This window comes from Panthera pardus, unplaced genomic scaffold (genome assembly GCF_024362965.1).
Source record: "Panthera pardus isolate Hobbes unplaced genomic scaffold, ASM2436296v1 HiC_scaffold_25, whole genome shotgun sequence".
Taxonomy (NCBI): domain Eukaryota; kingdom Metazoa; phylum Chordata; class Mammalia; order Carnivora; family Felidae; genus Panthera; species Panthera pardus.
The window spans coordinates 19,122,535-19,142,856 of record NW_026526821.1 but is presented as its reverse complement, the minus strand read 5'-3'; the positions used below and the strand labels follow the sequence as shown (position 1 = coordinate 19,142,856).

Sequence of the window (20,322 nt, the reverse complement as noted above, 5' to 3'; positions counted from 1 at the left end):
TCTATCTAAGCAGAAGATTAGGACTCTAAAGCTACAAGAAGTAGGAGTGCATCTATATCTTTTTTTAAGACACTGCTTTTGGAACACATGGCTTTCGAGAGGCAAATTAAATATAACTCTGGAATTTTATTTTTTTAATATGCCCCTTGCAAGAATCAACTCTGTCATTTCCTAGCTGGCAGAAAGTAGATTGCACTTAATTTTTGCTCAGTCATGAAGAAGATGAATTTTTCAGCAAAATCAAACAGTAATAATTGACAGTTGACTTGAGTTGTTCATCTGCCAAGAATGCCCTCTCTCCTTCTACTTTGCTAACCCTTTTGCCTTTAGTAAGACTTAGCTCACACACTGCCTCCTCCAGGGAGCCTAAGTTTACTCCTCACTGCCCTCTTGGACCCTGGCTCTTTATTTCTTCTTGTTCTCTGGTTGTTTCCCCTCATCATTCTACTTTTCACTTGGAAACAAAGGAGTCATTAAGCCTTGTTTCAGTTATTTTTACTCTTTTTTTTTTTTTTTTTTTAAAGTAGAGAAATAGCACGTGTGTTCAAGCTGGGGGGAGGGGCAGAGGGGGAGAGAGAGAGAGAGAGAGAGAGAGGGAGGAAGGGAGATTCTCGAGCAGGCTCCATGCTCAGCATGAAGCCTGACCTGGGGCTCCATCTCATGACCCCAGGATCATGACTGGAACTGAAACCAAGAGCTGGATACTCAACCAACTGAGCCACCCAGGCACCCCCAATTATCTTTACCCTTAAGACTCTTTTCAAAATGTCCATAAATTAAGTAATTCTACTGCTTTACTACCCTTAATGAAAGATAGCAGGAGGGCAGTAAAGTAGAAAATTCTGCCATCAATTAAGAGATGGGGAGGTCATGACATCCATATGTTTCATGTGTAGACTTGGGAAAAAGTTTGCATAGTTTCTGAATATGAGCATCATGATGCAATAAAGACACTGTTGCTTTAATGTTAATCATTTGACATTTGAGATTTTTGGGGTTAAGAAACGAAATTTAATCTATTTTAGCAAGTCTCAAATTTAAAAAGGTTTTCTCTGCCTTCACATATGCATGGAGCAGCATAAATTTTCTTTCTTGGGAGTGTGTCTTCAGGCTGAATTCCTAGATATGGGTTGCTGGGTTAAAAGAAGTTGTGTATAAGTTAGTTTTGTTAGACATTGCCAAATTCCCCCTCCACAGAGGTTAATGAACTATGTGCACTTTTAAGATGTTAAAAGAGGCAAAAATGTGTCTCAGATTTGAGGAAATTGGCACCACTCAGAGTTGTAAAAACCAGAGATGACATGTGAAGCCTACTAACTTGCATGGAGAACTCACCTAATTGGAGATAGCTATTAATATTATCTTCTGTGAAACGGCGAGAATATATTCTTAGAAGAGTCATAAGAAAATTGAATAAAACTGTGTTTCTGAGTACTCTAGCATGGTTCTGGCACATATATTAGTGCCCCTTTTTTCTTGCTTGCTTTGGGCCGTGGTTGTTTGGCTCCGTGTCTTAAATATCTTACTGGATTGTAAACTCCTTGAGGGTTGAGCTCATGTCTGATGAAACTTCAGCAGGACGCTTTGGATTTAATAATATATTAAAAATGGTTGTACCTGAATTAACCCTAAGAATATAATTCTGAATCTAGTAGTAAAAGATTTCCTTTTCTTTTGCACACGAACCATCAAATCCTTATGTTATGCTAGCCAGCAACTTGTCCTGAGAATTATGTCCTGAGGACACACAGGTACTTTCCTCTTTTGTCATTTGGAAGTGTCTTTACTTAAAATCTTTATTAACTTTAAGGAACACCTTAGATAATATTGGCAAGAGATGTTGATTGCTATTCTGTTTGTTCATTTACTTATCTGTCTTTATAACTCCAGTGAAGTCAGTGAAAGGAATTAGCAGTTAGCCTGTTTCCTCAAGGCTGCCTTCTTTCAGGGGTCATCCCCCCAAGTCTTCTCAAAATTTTTAATGCTAGCCTTTGGAACAGTTTTTGTCAAGTTATTAGGTGACCTGACTTTACAACCAATGAGGTTTTCTAGGGATTTTATATGTAGTGGTTTACATCTTACATTTCTAATCTATCAGTCAAGTTCAAGACCATTCTTTTTGCATTAACAGATGCTTAAAGTGGCAAGATCCTTTCTCTAAAACATTTTAACAGCATCTATTCTTAGATGAATTCCAGTTAAGGGGAAGGGGTACATACTTATTGAAGTGATCTTTAAGGCCTTTAGTCTGCTTTCTATAAATATTTTCACCATGAGGGACATAGATCAGTTTGCCCTTATTGGCTTCACTTTTTCACTTACTGGCTTCTCTTCTGACCAACATCTGTAGTTGGATGGTCTACTGTTACCCTAAGTATAATATGACTTGAGTTAGTTTTATCATTTCTCCATTCTTCCCCCTGACCCCCATCTTCATTCTGCACAGCTTTCCTGTGTCTGTGAAAGCACCTTGTTCCCCTAATCACCTACACCCAGTCTTTGAGTCCTCTTTGACTCTTCCTCTGAATGTATTTACTATACACAATCTGTGGAGTTCCTGGAACTGGGTTCTATTTCCATTTTCTTCAGCATGCTTTTACATTTTCCCTTTCTTTCTCCACTCCTTGCTATCACTTTTTCCTAGACTGCTTAAAAAACCATTAGCTAGTTATTTTGATTTTACCTTTCCATTCATGTTGCCCTTCAATTAATCTTCTTTAAGTATGGCTTTTATTTTGTTCCTTTTCTGTTTGAAGTGGCTCCCTGTCACCCTTAGAGTAGGACACCCTGGCTCTTGGGTTAATGTTATCTATTAAACTTTTCTCTCTCTGCTCCTTAACACAAATCCTTTCTTGGGCTAAGCTAGTCTTCTCCTTGTATCCTTATGTCATAAAAAAGTAAGGGATTGGAAGGGAAGAAGCTTAAAGATAGTGTTCAGCTTTTTATTATTAAAACTTTCAAACATGAACAGCAGTAGAGAGAGTAGTATAATGAACTCCATGTATCTTACACCCCCACTTCAGTAACTCAACTTTTTGCCAATCTTGTTTCATCTTTCCCCGTATCCCCCTGATTTTTTTTCTTGCCTTGAGCATATTTTAAAGCAAATTCCAGATATCATTTACCTGGAAGTACTTCTGTATGCATCTGTGGAGGTTATTTATCAATTTACCTGGTGTAGATCATCTCTATGGTTTCTCTGTCAGTTGGTAATTGTGTTTGTTTATACATGGTTGGTGTTCTGCAGGTGTCTCATTTTACCTCTCTGTCAGTTCTCCTCGGAGGACCCAGCCTGCCATGTGGATCTATACTATAGCCATTCACATATTTGAAGTTGTCATATATTAGAGTTTCTGGTACCTGTCATGTCACACATAGCACAGTTTGAGCATATGATCGATACGATAGATATGTAATAACGTCTTTTGAAATTAAGGCACTTGATTTTATATCTTTGACCTGAGTCTTATTTATATCATTGGATTATTAGCTACAGCCTTAAGTTTCTTACCAGACATTTTAGTTATGAGTTTTTAGATTAGCAATTGCTTTAAAAGACCTGACCTGGCTTTAAAATCAGTTTTGAAGTTTTGTGCCCTTAAAAAGATAATGCTATTGGCAGAATAGTTCCCTGAAACCTACCTGGAATTACTATCAGTTCATCTTTTACTTAGTTTCCTTTTTTTTAAGTTTAGTGCTTTTTAATGAATTAAACTACTTTTTCCTTGTGTATATGAGTATTTGGCAAATCTTGGTGATTTTTAAAAATAGCTTTTATTATATAAATGATTCATCATGGGCAAAAATTGGAAAACAAGGCAAAGAAAGTAGCACACAATCTCAGTTTTCTCATAAATTTACCAACCACAGAGAGATACTTTTAACATTTGGGTGTCTGTCTTCTAGTCTTTTTAATATTGTTTGTTTATGTATGTGTTAACTTATACATAGAGCGATTAAAAAAAAAAAATATTGTGTCCTTGCCATTACTCTGGCCATAATAGCAGATCCTAATGTTCTGTTTCTTATTTGTTAAATCTGACCCGTAAACAAAATCAAAACACACAGACTTCATTCCAGGTTGTAGTGCTGGTGGCATGTTTTGTTATTATTGTGGTTTTAACCGTAAGTTGTTAGTTTGGGGCAGACATAATGTGGGTATTTATTACTGTTGTAAACAGGGGTCACCACCTTTGTGTATTGGATTAAGTCAACATTTTATAATTCTAGACTTGAGACTTCAAGAAGTTAGAGGGTTCTGTGTGCTAAGTGGAAGATTGGGTTTAAGTTCTTTTTTTTTTTTTTTTTTTTTTTTGGACACCGTATGATTTTATTTTTCCCATCTCTTTGGGATGAGAATTCTTATACTAGGGATATGGTCATCAAATTTTTGTTTCTCTAGGGCCTGGCACAGGATAGATGCTTAGTGGATTATGCCAAATGTGGCTTTTTTTGCTGTGAGCCAGGAATGGGATGAGCATGCACATTGCCTGCACGTTATTGTTAGTTATCTATTGTTACACAGAACATGTGTTACACAAAACATGTTACCTCAAAGTTTATAGCTTAAAACAACAAACACTTGTTTTCTCATGTAGTTTCTGTGGGCCTGGAATCCGGGAGCAGCTTAGCTGGGTGGTTTTGGCTCAGGGTCTGTCACGAAATTGGAGTTGTCTGGAGACGTAACTGAAACTGGAGGACCTACTTCTGAGATTGTTTTCTCCCATGGCTGTTCTTAGAATTTCACTTTCTCACTGCATGGGCCTCTCCACTAGTGTTGCTTGAGTGTCCTAACAGTATGGCACCTGGCTCCCCCCAGCGCAAGAAGAAAGATCCAGCACCATTCATGACCTGGTGGCAAAAGTCTCATACTGACATTTCCATTTCATCCTGGTTTTTAGGAACGAGTTACCAGATCTAGCCTATACTCAAGGAGAAGAAAATTAGGCTACACTTCTTGAACAGAGAAGTGTCAAAGAATTTGTTGGACAGATTTTAAAAAACCACCACACATGTTTTGGGTACATAAACTTCCAATTGATTCATATTCAGCATTGGTGTGACCTGACCCCAGTGAGCCACATTTTTAATAGGCCCTTGGAATAATTCTCATATACAATAAAATTTAAGAGTCACTAACATAAATATGCAGAGAGATACCATGTTCACAGATCAAAAGACCTAATGATTTTTTTATGTCACTTCTCTACATTGTCCTGTGAAAACAAACTTCTCAGCTGTTTTTTTCTCCTTTTTGGAATTTGGCAAACTGAATATAAAACTTTCATGGAAATGCAGAAGACGTAGAGTAGCCAAAACAGTTTTGAAAAAGAACAAAACTACTTTTATAACCCGATTTTAGAACATACTGTGAAAAGAAAATTACTGTGAAACTATAGTAGTCAAAATAGTGTGTGTTTGTGTCATAGAGTCCAGAAATAAGACTTAAGATTATGTGGTCACTTCATTTTCAACATATAGGCCAAGGCAGTTCAATGAGGAAAGAGCTATCTCTTTAAGAAATGGCGCTACAACAACTGGATATCTTTATAATTTTTAAAATGTGCCCTATCCTTTACCTCTGTAAAATTCCTAGGAAAAGTTCACAATACATATATCCGGCCAAAAAATTGTAATCTAAAGTGTATAAAGAGCTCTTATAAAACTCAATAAGAGGACATACATGTATATATACATACATATGTGTGTGTGTGTGTATATACATATACATACATACAGATATGTACGTATATATGTATGTACGTATGTGTGTGTGTATATATTTTTAAGTTTATTTTGAAAGAGAGAGCACACGTGCACATGGGGAAAGGAGAGAGAGAGAGAATCCCAAGCAAACTCTGCACTGTCAGTGTGGAGCCCAGTGCAGAGCTTGAACCCACAAACCGTGAGATCATGACTTGAGCTGAAGTCAGACACTTAACTGAGCCACCCAGATGTCCAAGAAGACAAATGTTTTTAAAATGAGGGAAGGATTCGAAGAGATACTTCACCAAAGAAGATACATGAGTGGCCAGTAAGCATGTGAAAAGATGCCTGTTATTTAATTAGGAAGCTGGATTTAAACAACAGTGAGATACCACTACATACCTGCTAGAATGGCTAAAATTAAAGACAGTACTGAGTGTTAGAGAATTTATAGCAGTTGGAGCTCTTAACGCATATTGGTGGGAATATATAATAGTACAACCACTTTGGAAAACAGTTTGGCAGTTTTGTATAAAGTTAAACATATACTGGGGTGCCTGGGTGGCTCAGCTGGTTAAGTGTCTGACTTCAGCTCAAGTCATGATCTCACGGTTCGTGGGTTCGAGCCCCACTTTGGGCTGTGTGCTGACAGCTTAGAGGCTAAAGCCTGCTTCAGATTCTGTGTCTCCCCCTCTCCGTGCTTCTCCCCTGCTCATGCTCTGTCTCTTTCTCAAGAATGAATAAATGTTTAAAAAAATTTTTTTAAGTTAAACATATAGTTATATAACCCTGTGATTTCACTACTAAGTATGTACCCAAAAGAAATGCAAACATGTCTACAAAAAGACTTATATACGAATGTTCATAGCAGATTCATTCATGATAACCTAGAAACGACTCAGATGTACATCAACAAGTGAATAAGTAAATTGCAGTATATCCATAACAGTGGGATTCCACTCAGCAGTAAAATCTTAACCAGCTGCTGATAGATCCAGCAACATGGATGAATGTCAAAAGTATCATGCTAAGAAGTCAGACACAACAGTGAATCCTGTATGATTTCATTTATATAAAACTTTAGACATATCCATAGTGCTAGCAAATTAGTGGTTGCTTTCAGCAGGAGGGGGCTGGGGAGGAAGATGGGGATTGACAGGGAATGGATGCAAGGGAAACGTTCTGGGGGTGATGGGATTGTTCTAAATCTTGATTGTGATGGGGATTACACCTGTGCATATGTTTGTTAGACTTACCACACTGTATCTTTAAAAATGTGTATGTTTTCTGCATAGAAATTATACTTTATTAAAGTTGATTTAAAAGCATGTCTCCTAAGGTTTGTATTTTCCAGAACTTACATAGATAACCATCTCATCTTGAGAGTCAGTGTTCAAGATTTATCCTTTTGTATCATTTATGACTTAGTCTCAATACTACCAGATACAGGGAGAAGAATGCCAAACTGTTACTTCCTTTTATAGTAGAATTCATTCCCATTTCCCCTTCATGTTTGTAACACATGTCTTGGTTTTAGAGGCAGGGTAATGGGATGCCTTGTCTGGGTGGCTTTGTGAAATCTTTCCTTCCAGTGGAGTGTGCTATTATGGCTACCTTCCATTTGAATCGTGTCATTGTGCTTCTTGACCAACTTGTCAAGATAGGTGGGCAGGAGATAGCTTATGACTCTTCTTAACTGACTCATCTCTTACGGTTGCAGATTCTCATAAACACAAAGATAAACATAAAGATCGAGAACACCGGCACAAAGAACACAAGAAAGACAAGGAGAAGGACCGAGAAAAGTCCAAGCATAGCAACAGGTAAGGGTTAAACCAGCAAGTCCTTCATCATTTGGCAGTGGGTTGACTGTGGCTTGGCTCACCTGGAATGGGCCTTAACTTGAGCCATGGGTAAATAGCATGGATAGCAAAGTAAGCAGAGACTGCATTTGATTCCAGAGTTGCTAGAGTATAGCCTTGATAATTCGGCCTTACTGGGAAGGCTATTGTTCACATCAAGGTTTACAAAGCAAGTATGGTGAATCCTCTTTCAATATATATTTCATTAGAAATACAATTTTTAACTAAGTCCGCTATGGATTCATTGTAACACATGAGGTCCAGAGAACTTTGCTTGATAAAAAGGTGTGACTGGATTGGAGACTCTCTATATATTCTTTCTGTACTATAAACAGGCATAAATTAAAATTTCTTACCTTGAGCATCCATGGTCTATGAGCCCCTGAAATCATTTGCAAAGGTTGGATATATGAGATTTTCCTCGAGAGAGCATTTTTAGTTTCATGAGATTATCAGAAGGGTTCAGCTCTTACAGAAGCCAGTGACCACCAATATAAATGAAACTCAGTAGTGCTACCTCAGGGATTCAAGCCTCAGAAAGATGTTTTCATTTTTGCTTTGCTCCCATTTTTTGATGTAGGAAGCAAGTGATTAAGCCCAAAGACTTTGCATATCTTTGGATATGGGACCCCTTGTTGAGGACTTATGCTTCCATTTTAAGTTAAAGGCAGTTGTTGGGGAAGAGTGCTATATGATATCCTCAGAGTGGCCTAAGTTTTGTTAAAAGGGAACGTAAAGATCAATTGTATGTTGGAATAAGTACCTCCAGCCTAGAGTTTCTTAGAAGTGCATCATTCTTGGCATATTGTCTACAGACAAGTCAAAAGTGAGAATTGTTTTTCCAAGTCTGTTCTTTATGAGCCACTAAAAAATGTTAAGATATTTCTAATGAATTCCTTTTATGAATAAGTCTATGAATCATTAAAAGTACCAGATTAAGGGCGCCGCCTGAGTGGCTCAGTCGATTTAGTGTCCAACTTCAGCTCAGATTGTGATCTCGCAGTTCACGAGTTTGAGTCCTGCATTGGGCTCTGTGCTGACAGCTCCAACCCTAGAGCCTGCTTTGGATTCTGTGTCTCCCTCTTCTCTCTGCCCCTCCCCTGCTCGTTCATTCTCTCTCTCTCTCTGTCTCATAAAAATAAATAAAAACTTGTAAAAACTTTTTTTTTAAATAACCAGATAAATTTTCTCTAGTGGGGACATTGCTTTTATGTATCATCTACCACTCCTGTGGTCTTTTTTTCCCCCCACCACTCACTAATTTCTTACCATTGGATCATCTAGTTTCCATTTTCATTACTCTGGTGAATTTAATATCAGTAGTTGAATCCAGTCTCCATTCACGTGTATCTTTTCTTCTCCAGTTTATAGTTGTTCAGCCCGTATTAACATCTACCAAAGTAGATTTGAGAGCAGAGAATATTGCCAAGAATAAGGAAGTTCATTTCATAAAGATAAAAAGGGACCAATTAGGAGGGCATAACAGTTATAAATGTTTATGTATGAATATCAGAGCCTTAAAATACACAAAATAAAAACTGATGGAACTACAGAGAGAAATGGACAATTTATAGTCAGATTTTGCTAAGTCTTTCTCAATTGATAGTATAAGCAGAGAGAAAAATCATTATGTAGAATACTTGAACATCACAAACTAACTTGATTTGATTGGAATTTATAGAATATTCCACTCAACAACAGCAGAATACAGATTCTTGACACCTAGAGCATTTTCTGAGATACACCATATTCTGGGCCCAGCCCTCCTCCTTGAAACCAGCTTCCTTGCTTTTCATGCATCTGTCCTTTTCCACCTTTCTGGCCACCTTTCTCCTCTCCTTCCAGTGCACATAGCAATTCTCTGGCTCTCCATCTGCTACTTCTCTTGCCATTTACCCTTCTCTCATATTCCATATCCAGTCTTGTGAAACTTTTTTTTAATGTTTATTTTTGAGAGAGAATGGGCACGTGCAAGTGGGGGAAGGGCAGAGAGAGAGAGGGAGACAGAGGATCTGAGGCAGGCTCCATGCTGTCAGCGCAGAGCCCGGTAGGGGGCTCAAACTTACCGGTAGGGGGCTCAAATCATGACCTGAGCTGAAGTTGGATGTTTAACCAACTGAGTCACCTAGGTGCTCCTAATCTCATTTGAATTTAACATGCTATTAAAATATGCCTTAAAATATGCAATTACTGTTTCTGGAGTACTCTGTTGCCCTCTTAATATCATTCTTTTAGTTACAACTTAGACTTTACTTCTTTCAGGTATCCTTTCTGTCCATCCCCTCATTGAGTGTGACTTCAGTGTGCTCTCTTGGATAGATTCCTATCACAGTAATTGCCAAGTTGTGTTGGTGTTATAATTGTCTCTTTACTTCTTTGTATTCCCCATTAGACTCTTAAAGTCTCTCAGAAGAGAGCTGAAGTCTGTTTTGTTCTCCATTCTCAAGGCTTTGTATAGTCCCTGGTGGATAGCTGGCACTTACTTAGCATGTATTGGATCAGTGCATGGATGACCTGTGGGTACACTAGTTGCCATCTTCTCTCTTCTTTTCACATACTCTTAATCTTCGACGAGATAGTTCCCTCTGGTGCTTCCATTTTTCAAGCACGTTTTTTCTGTGTTTTTAGTAAAATATACATAATGTGTTTTGCGCTTTCAAAATGGCATTAAGTGTATTTACAGTATTGTACGACCATCACCAGTGTTCATCTCTAGAACTTTTTCATTATACCAAACCCACTAAACCATTCCTTCCCATTCTCCAACCCCCATCCCTTGGCAACTTTTTTTCTACTTTCTGTCTCTGAATTTGCCTATTCTAGTACTAATGTAAGTGGAATCACAAAATATTTATCCTTTTTGTGTCTGGCTTATTTCCCTTAATCTGATGTTTTCAAGGTTCATCCATATTGTTGCATATCAGGATTCCATACCCTTTTTTATTTTTATTTTTTTAAATTTTTTTAGACAGAGAATTTGAGAGGAAGAAAGAGAATCCCAGGCAGGCTCCATGCTCAGCTCAGAGTCCAACACACAGCCCGATCTCATGACCCTGGGATCATGACCTGAGCCAAAATCAAGAGTTGTATGCCCAACTGACCGAGACACCCAGGCACCCCTCCATTCCTTTTTATAGCTGAAAAATACTCCCACTGTGTGTCTGTACCACATTTAAAAAAAATCTCTTTCTATGTTGGTGGATACTTGGGTTGTTAGTACCTTTTGGCAGTTGTGCAGAACACTGCTGTGAACATGGGTATACAAGTCTCTATTTGAGTCCCTGCTTTCAATTCTTAGGGTAAATACTTAGGAGTAGAATTGCTGGCTCATGTGAAACAAGTATTTTTATCCTGCCTGCTGTGCTTCTCTTCTGCTGGTTGATATGAAATACCAAAAAAAAAAAAGAAAGAAAAAGAAAAGAAATCCTTGACCACGAAGAACTTCATCCTGAGGAAAATGCTGTTAAAGAATGCTAATTTCTATGTTAGCATGAATCTGTCCCCCCTCTCCCCCCCATCAACAAATCTTAAGAGAAACGGAGGTTAATGTTTAAAACAAGCTTTTTAAGATGAATCCCTTTTTCTCTGGTACATCTGACTTCACCAACCAAAATTTATCCTTGTGTGAGAAAAGATTAGGTAGAAGTGGCATAAAAAGCTTTGGGACATCTGTTTGGCCCTGCTCCGTTTTACCAAAACTTCCTTTCTAAAAATAAAAGATATTATTTTGGTGTCCTTTTTCTTGGAAAGCCCAATGTAGCTTAATTGTCTCTGTCTAGAAGAAGGCCTCATCCTGGTCCCTCTGCTTAGGTCTCCCATGACCTTGCTTATTAGGTCACCTAACCTTTCTTAACTCCTCTTCAGTTCCTGTGCATCAATACACATTTCAGAGGGGACTCAGAGGAGTCAGGAGGAGTCTTTAATTGTGACAGCTCTTTAACTGTGAACAGTTTCACAAATAGGAGGAGGTGGTATTTTGTACATCTATCAAGCATACTTTTCCAAGATTATAGCATAAGCAAATTCATTGAATATTTCATTTAATTCATTTAATATTTTCTTCATTTTTATCAAAATACTTAAGAAATAATAGCCTGTGTTTGCCAGGAGGCATTGAAAAACCTGGCCCAAGTTTCTGTTTACTAAATCTGGTAAATGACTAAATCTAGCCCTGGATCTCTAATTCACATGTAAGTTTAAGACAGTTTAACCAGATGATGTGTTGTAAGCAGACTTCTAAATACTTCCTGTTTTGACCTCTACTGACATACTACCTCTTTGCAACAAAGCAAGTGAATTGGTTATATATTTATATTTCATTAAAATCCTGTACACTGTGTTCCTTTTTTTTTTTTTTTTTAAGTTTATTTGTTTTGAGGAGAGCATGCGAGCAGGGGAGGGGCAGAGAGAGAGAATCCCAAGCAGGCTCTGTGCTGTCAGTGGGGAGCCTGACTCAGGGCTTGAACTCATGAACCATGAGATCATGACCTGAGCCGAAATCAAGAGTCGGACCCTTAACCTGGTGAGCCATCTGTGTGCCCCTGTTTCAGTTCTGTGTTCCTTTTTTTTTAAGTGACTTCTGATCTTTCTAGTAGTTTTGGGTTTCTTCATTTTCCTTCTGTAGCAAAAGCCCAGAATAATTAAGATTTATTAACATGTTTTCTTAAAACTTCATTTGATTCCAATATTCGCTAATCAGTTTGGCATGATTTTGTTGGTGTTATAAGGAAACAAGTTTTACACTAATGTGTTTCTGTGTCTTTTCTTTTCTGTTAGATATTAGCATCAGTTATTTTCTCAGGCTACACTTAGGGCCCAAAGGAGGTCCAGGAGACCTCTTTCTCCCACACAATAACATGTGCTGCATACTTGGAATGCCAGAGAAAGGGAAACCAGCCTTTCTGCTGAGACAGGATGGGATGTGGACCCATCCCATCCCTCGGGAGATCCCATCTTATTCATATACATTCTCCTGTATTGTTCTTACTTAAGGTACAGAATAAGGGAGAGGGTATGAAAGATCATTCCATCTTATCTCTTTGTGTGGTCAAGAGTCTGAGGTGACATGCCCGAAGTCACATGGTGGTGTGGTAGCAGAGCAAGGATGAGAGACCAGGGCTTCTGAGTTGTGTTTTTTCCCCACTACATTATTCCTTCTAGTAAAAAGAAAAAAATCTCCCTGAGAAAGGTTAGTTGTATAGCTGAACCTGCGTTAACACAAGCACTTCTTTCTTACATGCAGTGGTTGGCAGCTCAGGTTTTAAAATGCCAGACCTTTCAGGCACTGCCTCTTCTCTTTGGGCCCCAAATCCCTGAACGTTTTGGTAATAGAAGTATTAATCTCATTAAGTTCCGACCCTATGAAAACCCCATCTCTGACTACTGCCTTTTTGGCCTGTAATAACACAGAGTTTATATCAAAGTCAAATAAAAATAATTTATTCTATTATTTATCTCTGGCACTGCTTCTTTCTTTTAGCATTAATATTGAGCCCTTCAGGTCCTTTTAAAAAATATATATATAAATCTTGTCAAAAGAAACAAAAGGAATATTCTTTCTAGATGCTGAGGAATCACTGGGCTTGTGGGATCTCACTGGATACTTTCTTGAAAAGTTACAATCTTAGCCATAAATTATCTTTAATACTGGACCTGTTATGTAAACAACATTATTAAAAGCAATTGTGTGTGTTGGGGGGGGGGTTGGTTTTTAGAAATAAAGGACTATCATACATTAAAAACAAGATTCCTCCTGCTAGAGTCCCTCCCCCCACCCCAGTCCCTGCTGGTTTTTGACTGTGCGTCTCTGGCCAATTTTAAGCCTGGCACTCAGGCTGGAGTGACAAATTTGTGGAAAGCCAGGGAAGATAGAAAAGCTTTGCTGTGAAATAGTAAGGGAAGTGCTTTTCCAGCCATGTTGGCAGTGCTAATCTGTACAGTGTGAGAAACATGTGAGGATAAGGATGCTTTTGGTTTCTGTTTTCCTCAGTTTCAAACTCTACCTGAATTAGAATTGAGAGAATGTATGATCTTAGGAAAATACACTGGGATTAAGTATCCATTTCTCAGGGGACCTTTTCTTAAAGGAATCACATTTAAAAGACGTTTTGCTTTCGTTTTTGTGAGCTATTTGCCAACGCCCTGCCACTTATCTGCAGATCCCTATATCAGCATGTGGCGGGGGAGGGGGGACAGTTAACCTAAGTAGGTAGGTAAAGTTGAGTAGATGAGAAACGAAACTGAAGTACCACCACCATTCACGTGGGAGTCAATGTTATATAGTAGAAGCACACAAAAAATAGAAGTTGAGAGTCCAGGTTCTATCATGTACTGTGTGTCCTACATTTACTAGTTGTGTGTCCTGATTCAAACCATTTTTTTTTTTTTTTAATTTTTTTTTTCAACGTTTTTTATTTATTTTTTTGGGACAGAGAGAGACAGAGCATGAACGGGGGACGGGCAGAGAGAGAGGGAGACACAGAATCGGAAACAGGCTCCAGGCTCCGAGCCATCGGCCCAGAGCCTGACGCGGGGCTCGAACTCACGGACCGCGAGATCGTGACCTGGCTGAAGTCGGAGGCTTAACCGACTGCGCCACCCAGGCGCCCCAAGATTCAAACCATTTTATTTCTTTCTGGATCTTGTTTTCCATTTTGGTCAATTGTTGATAGCAGTATTGGTCTGGTAAGCCTTTCAGGTTTCTTGGGGGGAGAAGTCAGTGGAATTAGGTAGATAAAAGGTCTTTGGAAAGTTTAACATACTAAATAATTGAGGTGGTGGTGACGGTGACCTTAAATCCTAGTAGAGTGTCATTCAGATAAAGCAGAGCTGTCAGTTTTGGTAATCTTAGAATCTAGTTTAGTAGTTGCTAATTGATAACATCCAATTTGGAGCCCTAGTTTTCAATTCTGTCTAGCCCTATTATAATGAACTGTAATAATTTATTTTTAAAGATCTCATGGTAGGAAGAGGATTTGAGCTAGCCACTAAAAAAGACTGTTAAGGTCTTGACAAGGGAAGATGATGGCTAGAAAGATGACTTGAGACAGCGAGAAGAGTTTTATACAAACATGGACAGGCTGTAATGTGCTTTGCTCTGGAAGGAATCCATTTTGGTAGGCCTCGGGTTAATAGAAGGTGGGATAGAAAATGGGACTCAAAAAAACAGCTTGAAGCAAAACTATTAAATGTTATTTTGCAAAGTTGGGACTTGATTCTGAAGGGAGCTAGAAGCCATTTGAAAACACTTGAGAAAGGAAGATACAGGACTTAGCCACAAATGGTATGAGGGGTCTATAAATACTTTCTAAAATTCCATTCAATACAAAGTTTTGATAATTCTCGTGATTTTGTTTAGTAACTTGTAATAGTGAGGAAATCTTCGTTTCTTAGAAGCTTTCAGAAACTGCTGGGTTCTTTATCCAGAGACAACTTTTGAATTTACCTGGAATTTTTTATTTAGCAAACGTTACTTAAGCCATAATTGCCTGCTTTCCTTGAAGGGGCCATGAATGTCCTCCTTCCATAGCTTTGAAGCTCTCTAGGCTCTCCCATAGGAATTCCCCATTGGCTGTGCTCTGCTTCCTTGAGAAATGGCCCAGTAGCAGGGATGAGTTTGTTCTCTTAGCCATTAGTGGCTAAGTCCTATTCTCAGAAGATAGAAAGCCTCCTTCTGTCCCTAGCAGTCTTTCTTTTTTGTTTTGAGAGGTGACATAACAGTGATTGAGTGCTTGACTCAAGCTAGACTGCCTGAGTTTAAATCTTTATGACTCTCATTAGAGGTATTCCTTGATGAGTTACTTTTCTGTGTCTCAGTTTCCACATCTGTAAAATGGAGATACTAATACTTATCTCAAGAGTTTTGTTATGAGGATTTAAACTGCTTGGAAGGGGGGATGGCACTGGTGCTGTTAAATTTTTTTTTTAATATTTTTTATTGTTTGTTTATTTTTGAGAGACAGTGTGAGAGGGGGAGGGGCAGAGAGATACAGAATCTGAAGCAGGCTCCAGGCTCTGAGCTGTCAGCACAGAGCTTGACGTGGGGCTCGAACTCACGGACCATGAGATCATGACCTGAGCCAAAGTCAGACGCTTAACTGACTGAGCCACCCAGATGTCCCATCTGTTAAATATTTTTATTGGTGATAGAGGACAGTTTCTGTTTTCTTTAACAGATTTAAATGGTTTCCCATTGCCAACGTCCTAGCTTCCCAGAATGTCGGACACAAGTTTGTTGTTGTTTTTTTCCCCTAAAGAGGTACCAAGTGCCTTCCCGGGACAAAAGGAAAATACTTTTTCCTCCTGGCTTCTTGCTGCCATCTCCCTACTTCCACACTTCTGCCTCAGTGCCTTAGAACCCTGGTCAACCTTCTCTGTTGTCTACTCAGCTCCAGCAGGAGTCACAGACCAAAGGTTTCACTGTCACTTTAAAAATAGTGTAGCATGGGTTACTTTTTTTGGTAGAATCTGGAGATGTGGCTTTGAATCTTTCCATTTGTTCTCTTTGGCATTGCCTTTTGCTTGTCCAGGCTCTGCTAGTGTGGTGGATCTAAACCCCAGACAGACAGGGGCCCTAAGCCAAGGAGCCAGCTTCTGTACCTAGCCAATAATTGGTGCTTTCTCTCCCAGGATTCTAATGGTGAAATTAATATTTCATCCAAAAATGTGACCGTTACAGAAGTTCTAGGAATGTTAGCTACTGTCTGTATTTTGGCCTTCAGTATATCCCAGACTAAACTCATTCTTAAATTTTTTCCTTTTTTTTTTTTTTTTTAAATATTTATTTATTTTTGAGAGACACACACACACACACACACACACACACACACACACACACACACACACAGTGTGAGCTGGGAGGAGCAGAGAGAGAGGGAGACACAGAATCCGAAGCAGGCTCCAGGCTCTGAGCTATCAGTGCAGACCCTGATGTGGGGCTCAAACCCACAAACCGCCAGATCATGACCCGAGCTGAAGTCAGACACTTAACCGACTGAGCCACCCGGGCTCCTCCAGACTAAACTCATTCTTAAAATGCATTTTTTTCTTATATTTGGGTTTCTTACTATGATCAGTAGTAAGCCTTTCTCCTAGTTGATGTCTCTTATGTCACCCCACTGAAATTTCTTCAGTGTTTCAGTCATCTGTTCACTGCCTCTGAATTGGCCAGTATATTAAAGTCTATTTTGTGACTTTGACGTATTGTGTCTATTTTTTTAAAGTTTATTTATTTTGAGAGAGACAGAGACCATGCTAGCGGGGGAGGGGCAGAGAGGAAGAGAGAGAATCCCAAGCAGGCTCCGTGCTGCCAGCGCAGACCCCGATGCAGGGTTTGAATTCACAAAACTGCGAGATCATGACCTGAGCCGAAACCGAGAGGCAGATGCTTATGACTGAGTGAGCCACCCAGGTGCCCCTGACATTGTGTCTATTATGTGTGGAAAAGTTGGAAGGATCAGAATAAAGATGAAGGTAATTTCTCTCAAGACAAGCAGTCAACATATGAACTCTTCTACACTGGTCAGAATTTGTATCAACTCACTATCAGTGGAAAAGATGCTGCTCATTAAGCCACCATGAAAATCAAACTAGTTTTAAGCCTTCTGGAAAAAGAGGTACATGCTAGGAAATCCTCAGTGATGATGAGTCAGTCTAACTGATCCCAGATTGGCTCCATTTATCTACCACTGACCTAATCCTGCTTCTAACCTTCCATGGCACAGCCTTAGACATGCTTCTGTATCACAGGTCTTTGTACCCCACGTGCATTTGCCACTTCAGGTAGATTCCCAGGAAAGACTGACACTGGGTCTTGCTCGTTGCCAGCACTCCTGCCAGCATGGGAGTTATGGATGAGGGGGTAGGACTCCAGTACTCTGTTCTCTGTTTTTGGACACAGGGACAGGAACAGCACCTGACAAGTAGACTTGTTAGCCTTGTGTTCAGGGATTCATAAACTCTAATTTTTAACAGTCCTAAATTGTCATCTGAGCTCACTTAGTATAAAAATCCTTACTGGCTCTCTTACATCTAAACGATTGGGAATGGAAGAAAGTGAGTTTCTTTTGGAAAGTCACATCAGTAGTTCCCATCTCATTCTGGTCTTTGGTTTAATTATGACTTATCAAAGGGGTATTACCTAGCCGGTACTTTGAATTTCCTGAATAGATTTCCCTCTCGTTATGTAGGCAGAGGAAGTATCATTGACTTTTTTCACTTTCCTGGGCGTGGCCTGGGTACTGGCAGATTGCTTTGTTGTTTGCTGACTTCTTTTCCTTGATCTCTGGTATGATAATGAACAGCAAAGCTGAAAACTGGAGGGCTGTGTGTACACTTACAGGTAGGTTCCCATGCTGTGATGGCCAAAAGACCAGAAAGCCAGTTTCCTAGCGAAACAGACTGATGTTCTTTCTAGGAATTGCTTTCATTGAGAAAGAAAGGAAAGTGGAAAGGAAGATGGAGCGTTCCTAAACTTAGATTCCTAAATCAACTGTTTGTAGTTTCATGGGAAGACAAAATAAGGAACAACTATCCCAAAGGTCTTATCATTTCAGGTATCCAAGATGTCTATTCTAGAAAGTTTCTCCTTGATGGTACAATAAAGTTTTGACTTGTGTTTCAAATCTCAGACTGGCCATGCATCTTTCTCTAATACCGGTCTACTTTAAGTAGTAGGTATCAATTTCGTGGACATGTAATGGTACTGATTTAGTGGAAAGTACTTTGAACTGGAGGTGGAAATACTGAATTAAATCCCAACCCTTCTTTCTAACATTGTACCTTTGAATTAGACTTTGAAACACTGACTCCTCTGTTCCTTCATCAGTCTAAGAGGATAATAAAATCCACCTCACAGGTGAGGATTGCATGAAATGTATGTGAGAATACCAAGCACAATGCTTCTTTGGAAAGTGGGAGTTTTTCTTACTGTGTGTGGTGGGGGGGGAGGTATTTATCCATAGGTATTATGGATGTAATTGTTCCAAATTTTTTGCTCTTAGGCAAAACCTTGTGTAGATGGCCATTAATTCCTCTTATAATTAATGTTTAAAAAGCACTAAAACTACAGTGCTCGTCTAATGGAATAGTAAGCTCACATGGTTTGCTGTAATGGGATTTCGTACATGTAAGCTTCTGAAGAATTCATGGCAATCTTGGCATCTTTGCTCTTTGGTTAGTCAGTCTAAAGTGGGAGAGAACTGGAAGTAAGAGTGTTAAGGGAGTCGGGAGCCGTTTTTGCACAAAGTAAAGAATAATATTTTGGTAAAACATTGCATCTTGGTAAAAACCAGTTAGGAGAACACACTAAGTGGAGGTGACATCGTTATCATGCTGAGCACAAGAAGCATGGTGGGACACTGTCACCATATGCCTCCAAGTACACTGAACTGGGCTCAGCCTTCATGAGTTAACAGAAAGTTTGCCTATGGAGAAACTTGTTACTTCATTGTGTGGCACATCTAAGTAACAACCTAATGAGAGCAACAGAGGGAGGAGTATATAAACAAGTGGAAGTTGACATCATTTTCTTTTATCTGACAGTTCCTGGATCTTCCTAACCCTGTAGTCCTGTTCCTACTACTTCCTCTGTCCTCCTGGCTAGATTTCATAAAGCTTTTGCTTATTTATCACCCAAATGCCTACCTCGAGTTGAGGCTCCTTTCAAGCAAAGAGATGTGTGTGACAGAAGATGCCCTTTTGATCCAGTTTCTGCGCCTCTCCCCTAACTGGATGCCATCATTTGTTTCTCCCTTTTTGGCCTTTTATGTACCCAGGTGTGCTGGCCAAATCTCTTTAGAACAAACCCCATGGGATGAACATAGCCTAATGAGATCATTGTTGGTAAAATGTCCTTTTTCTGGGCTGAGGCTAAATATGACAGATGGGAAATTCAGTGTGTGGTGGCAGGATAGGCAGGAGCCGATGCTACCTATAGGCCTGACTGTCCCTGTCAGATGGGGTTGCTGACAGCTTCCTGCGTTAAGGTAGGCTCCCCAGTGCATAGCACTTGAGTTCACCCTCCTTTTGTTAACTTGTGGAATATATTGGTTGGTGCAGTAAACAAGTTTCATAAACTACCTGCCCAGCGCACTGAAGAAAACACTCATCTAGGTCATCTGATGTTCTGACCCTAAATATGTGATTTTGCTTATTGCCTCTTTAGTTTTTATCCACATGCATGCTTTTATATAGTTGCACTCATTTTATATATTCCTTTTTTCCATCTGTTGCCATAGGCATTGTATGTATATATCTGTAGGGCTCACAAATTATATAGCACGATAGCTGCATAACATCTTTATGCAATGTTATTTCCCAAAGAGAAACTTCCAGGATCTAGATCCTAGGGTATGAACATTTTTTTAAATGTTTTTATTTTTGAGAGAGTGCAAGTGGGGGAGGGGCAGAGAGGAGGAAAGAGGATTCAAAACGGGTTCTGCATTGACAGCAGTGAGTCCCATCAGGCTTGAACTCACGAACCCCAAGAATACAACCTGAACCGAAGTCAGGTGCTCAACCAGCTGAGCCACTCAGGTGCTCCTAGGGTATGAACATTCTAATGGCTCTTGCTTTGTAATGTCATATTTAGTTTTCCAGAGGAGCAGTTCCTTTATAGTGGTTACCATTATGTCCACAAAACCCTTTAATTTTTTAATGAATTAAAAAAAATATTTTATGTATTTTTGAGAGAGTACAAGCAGGGGAGGGGTAGAATGAGGGGGACAGAGGATCTGAAGTGGGCTCTGTACTGACA

The 20,322-nt window shown here is 39.3% G+C and overlaps 1 protein-coding gene across 1 annotated transcript in view; it reads left to right on the top strand.

The window, feature by feature from the left end:
- TOP1 (DNA topoisomerase I) overlaps positions 1–20,322 on the top strand; it is a 94,743-nt gene that overhangs the window by 24,278 nt on the left and 50,143 nt on the right. The window contains exon 3 of the mRNA XM_019458497.2: positions 7,427–7,529. Coding sequence (XP_019314042.1) covers positions 7,427–7,529 — 103 coding nt within the window. The remainder of the gene's footprint in view (positions 1–7,426; positions 7,530–20,322) is intronic.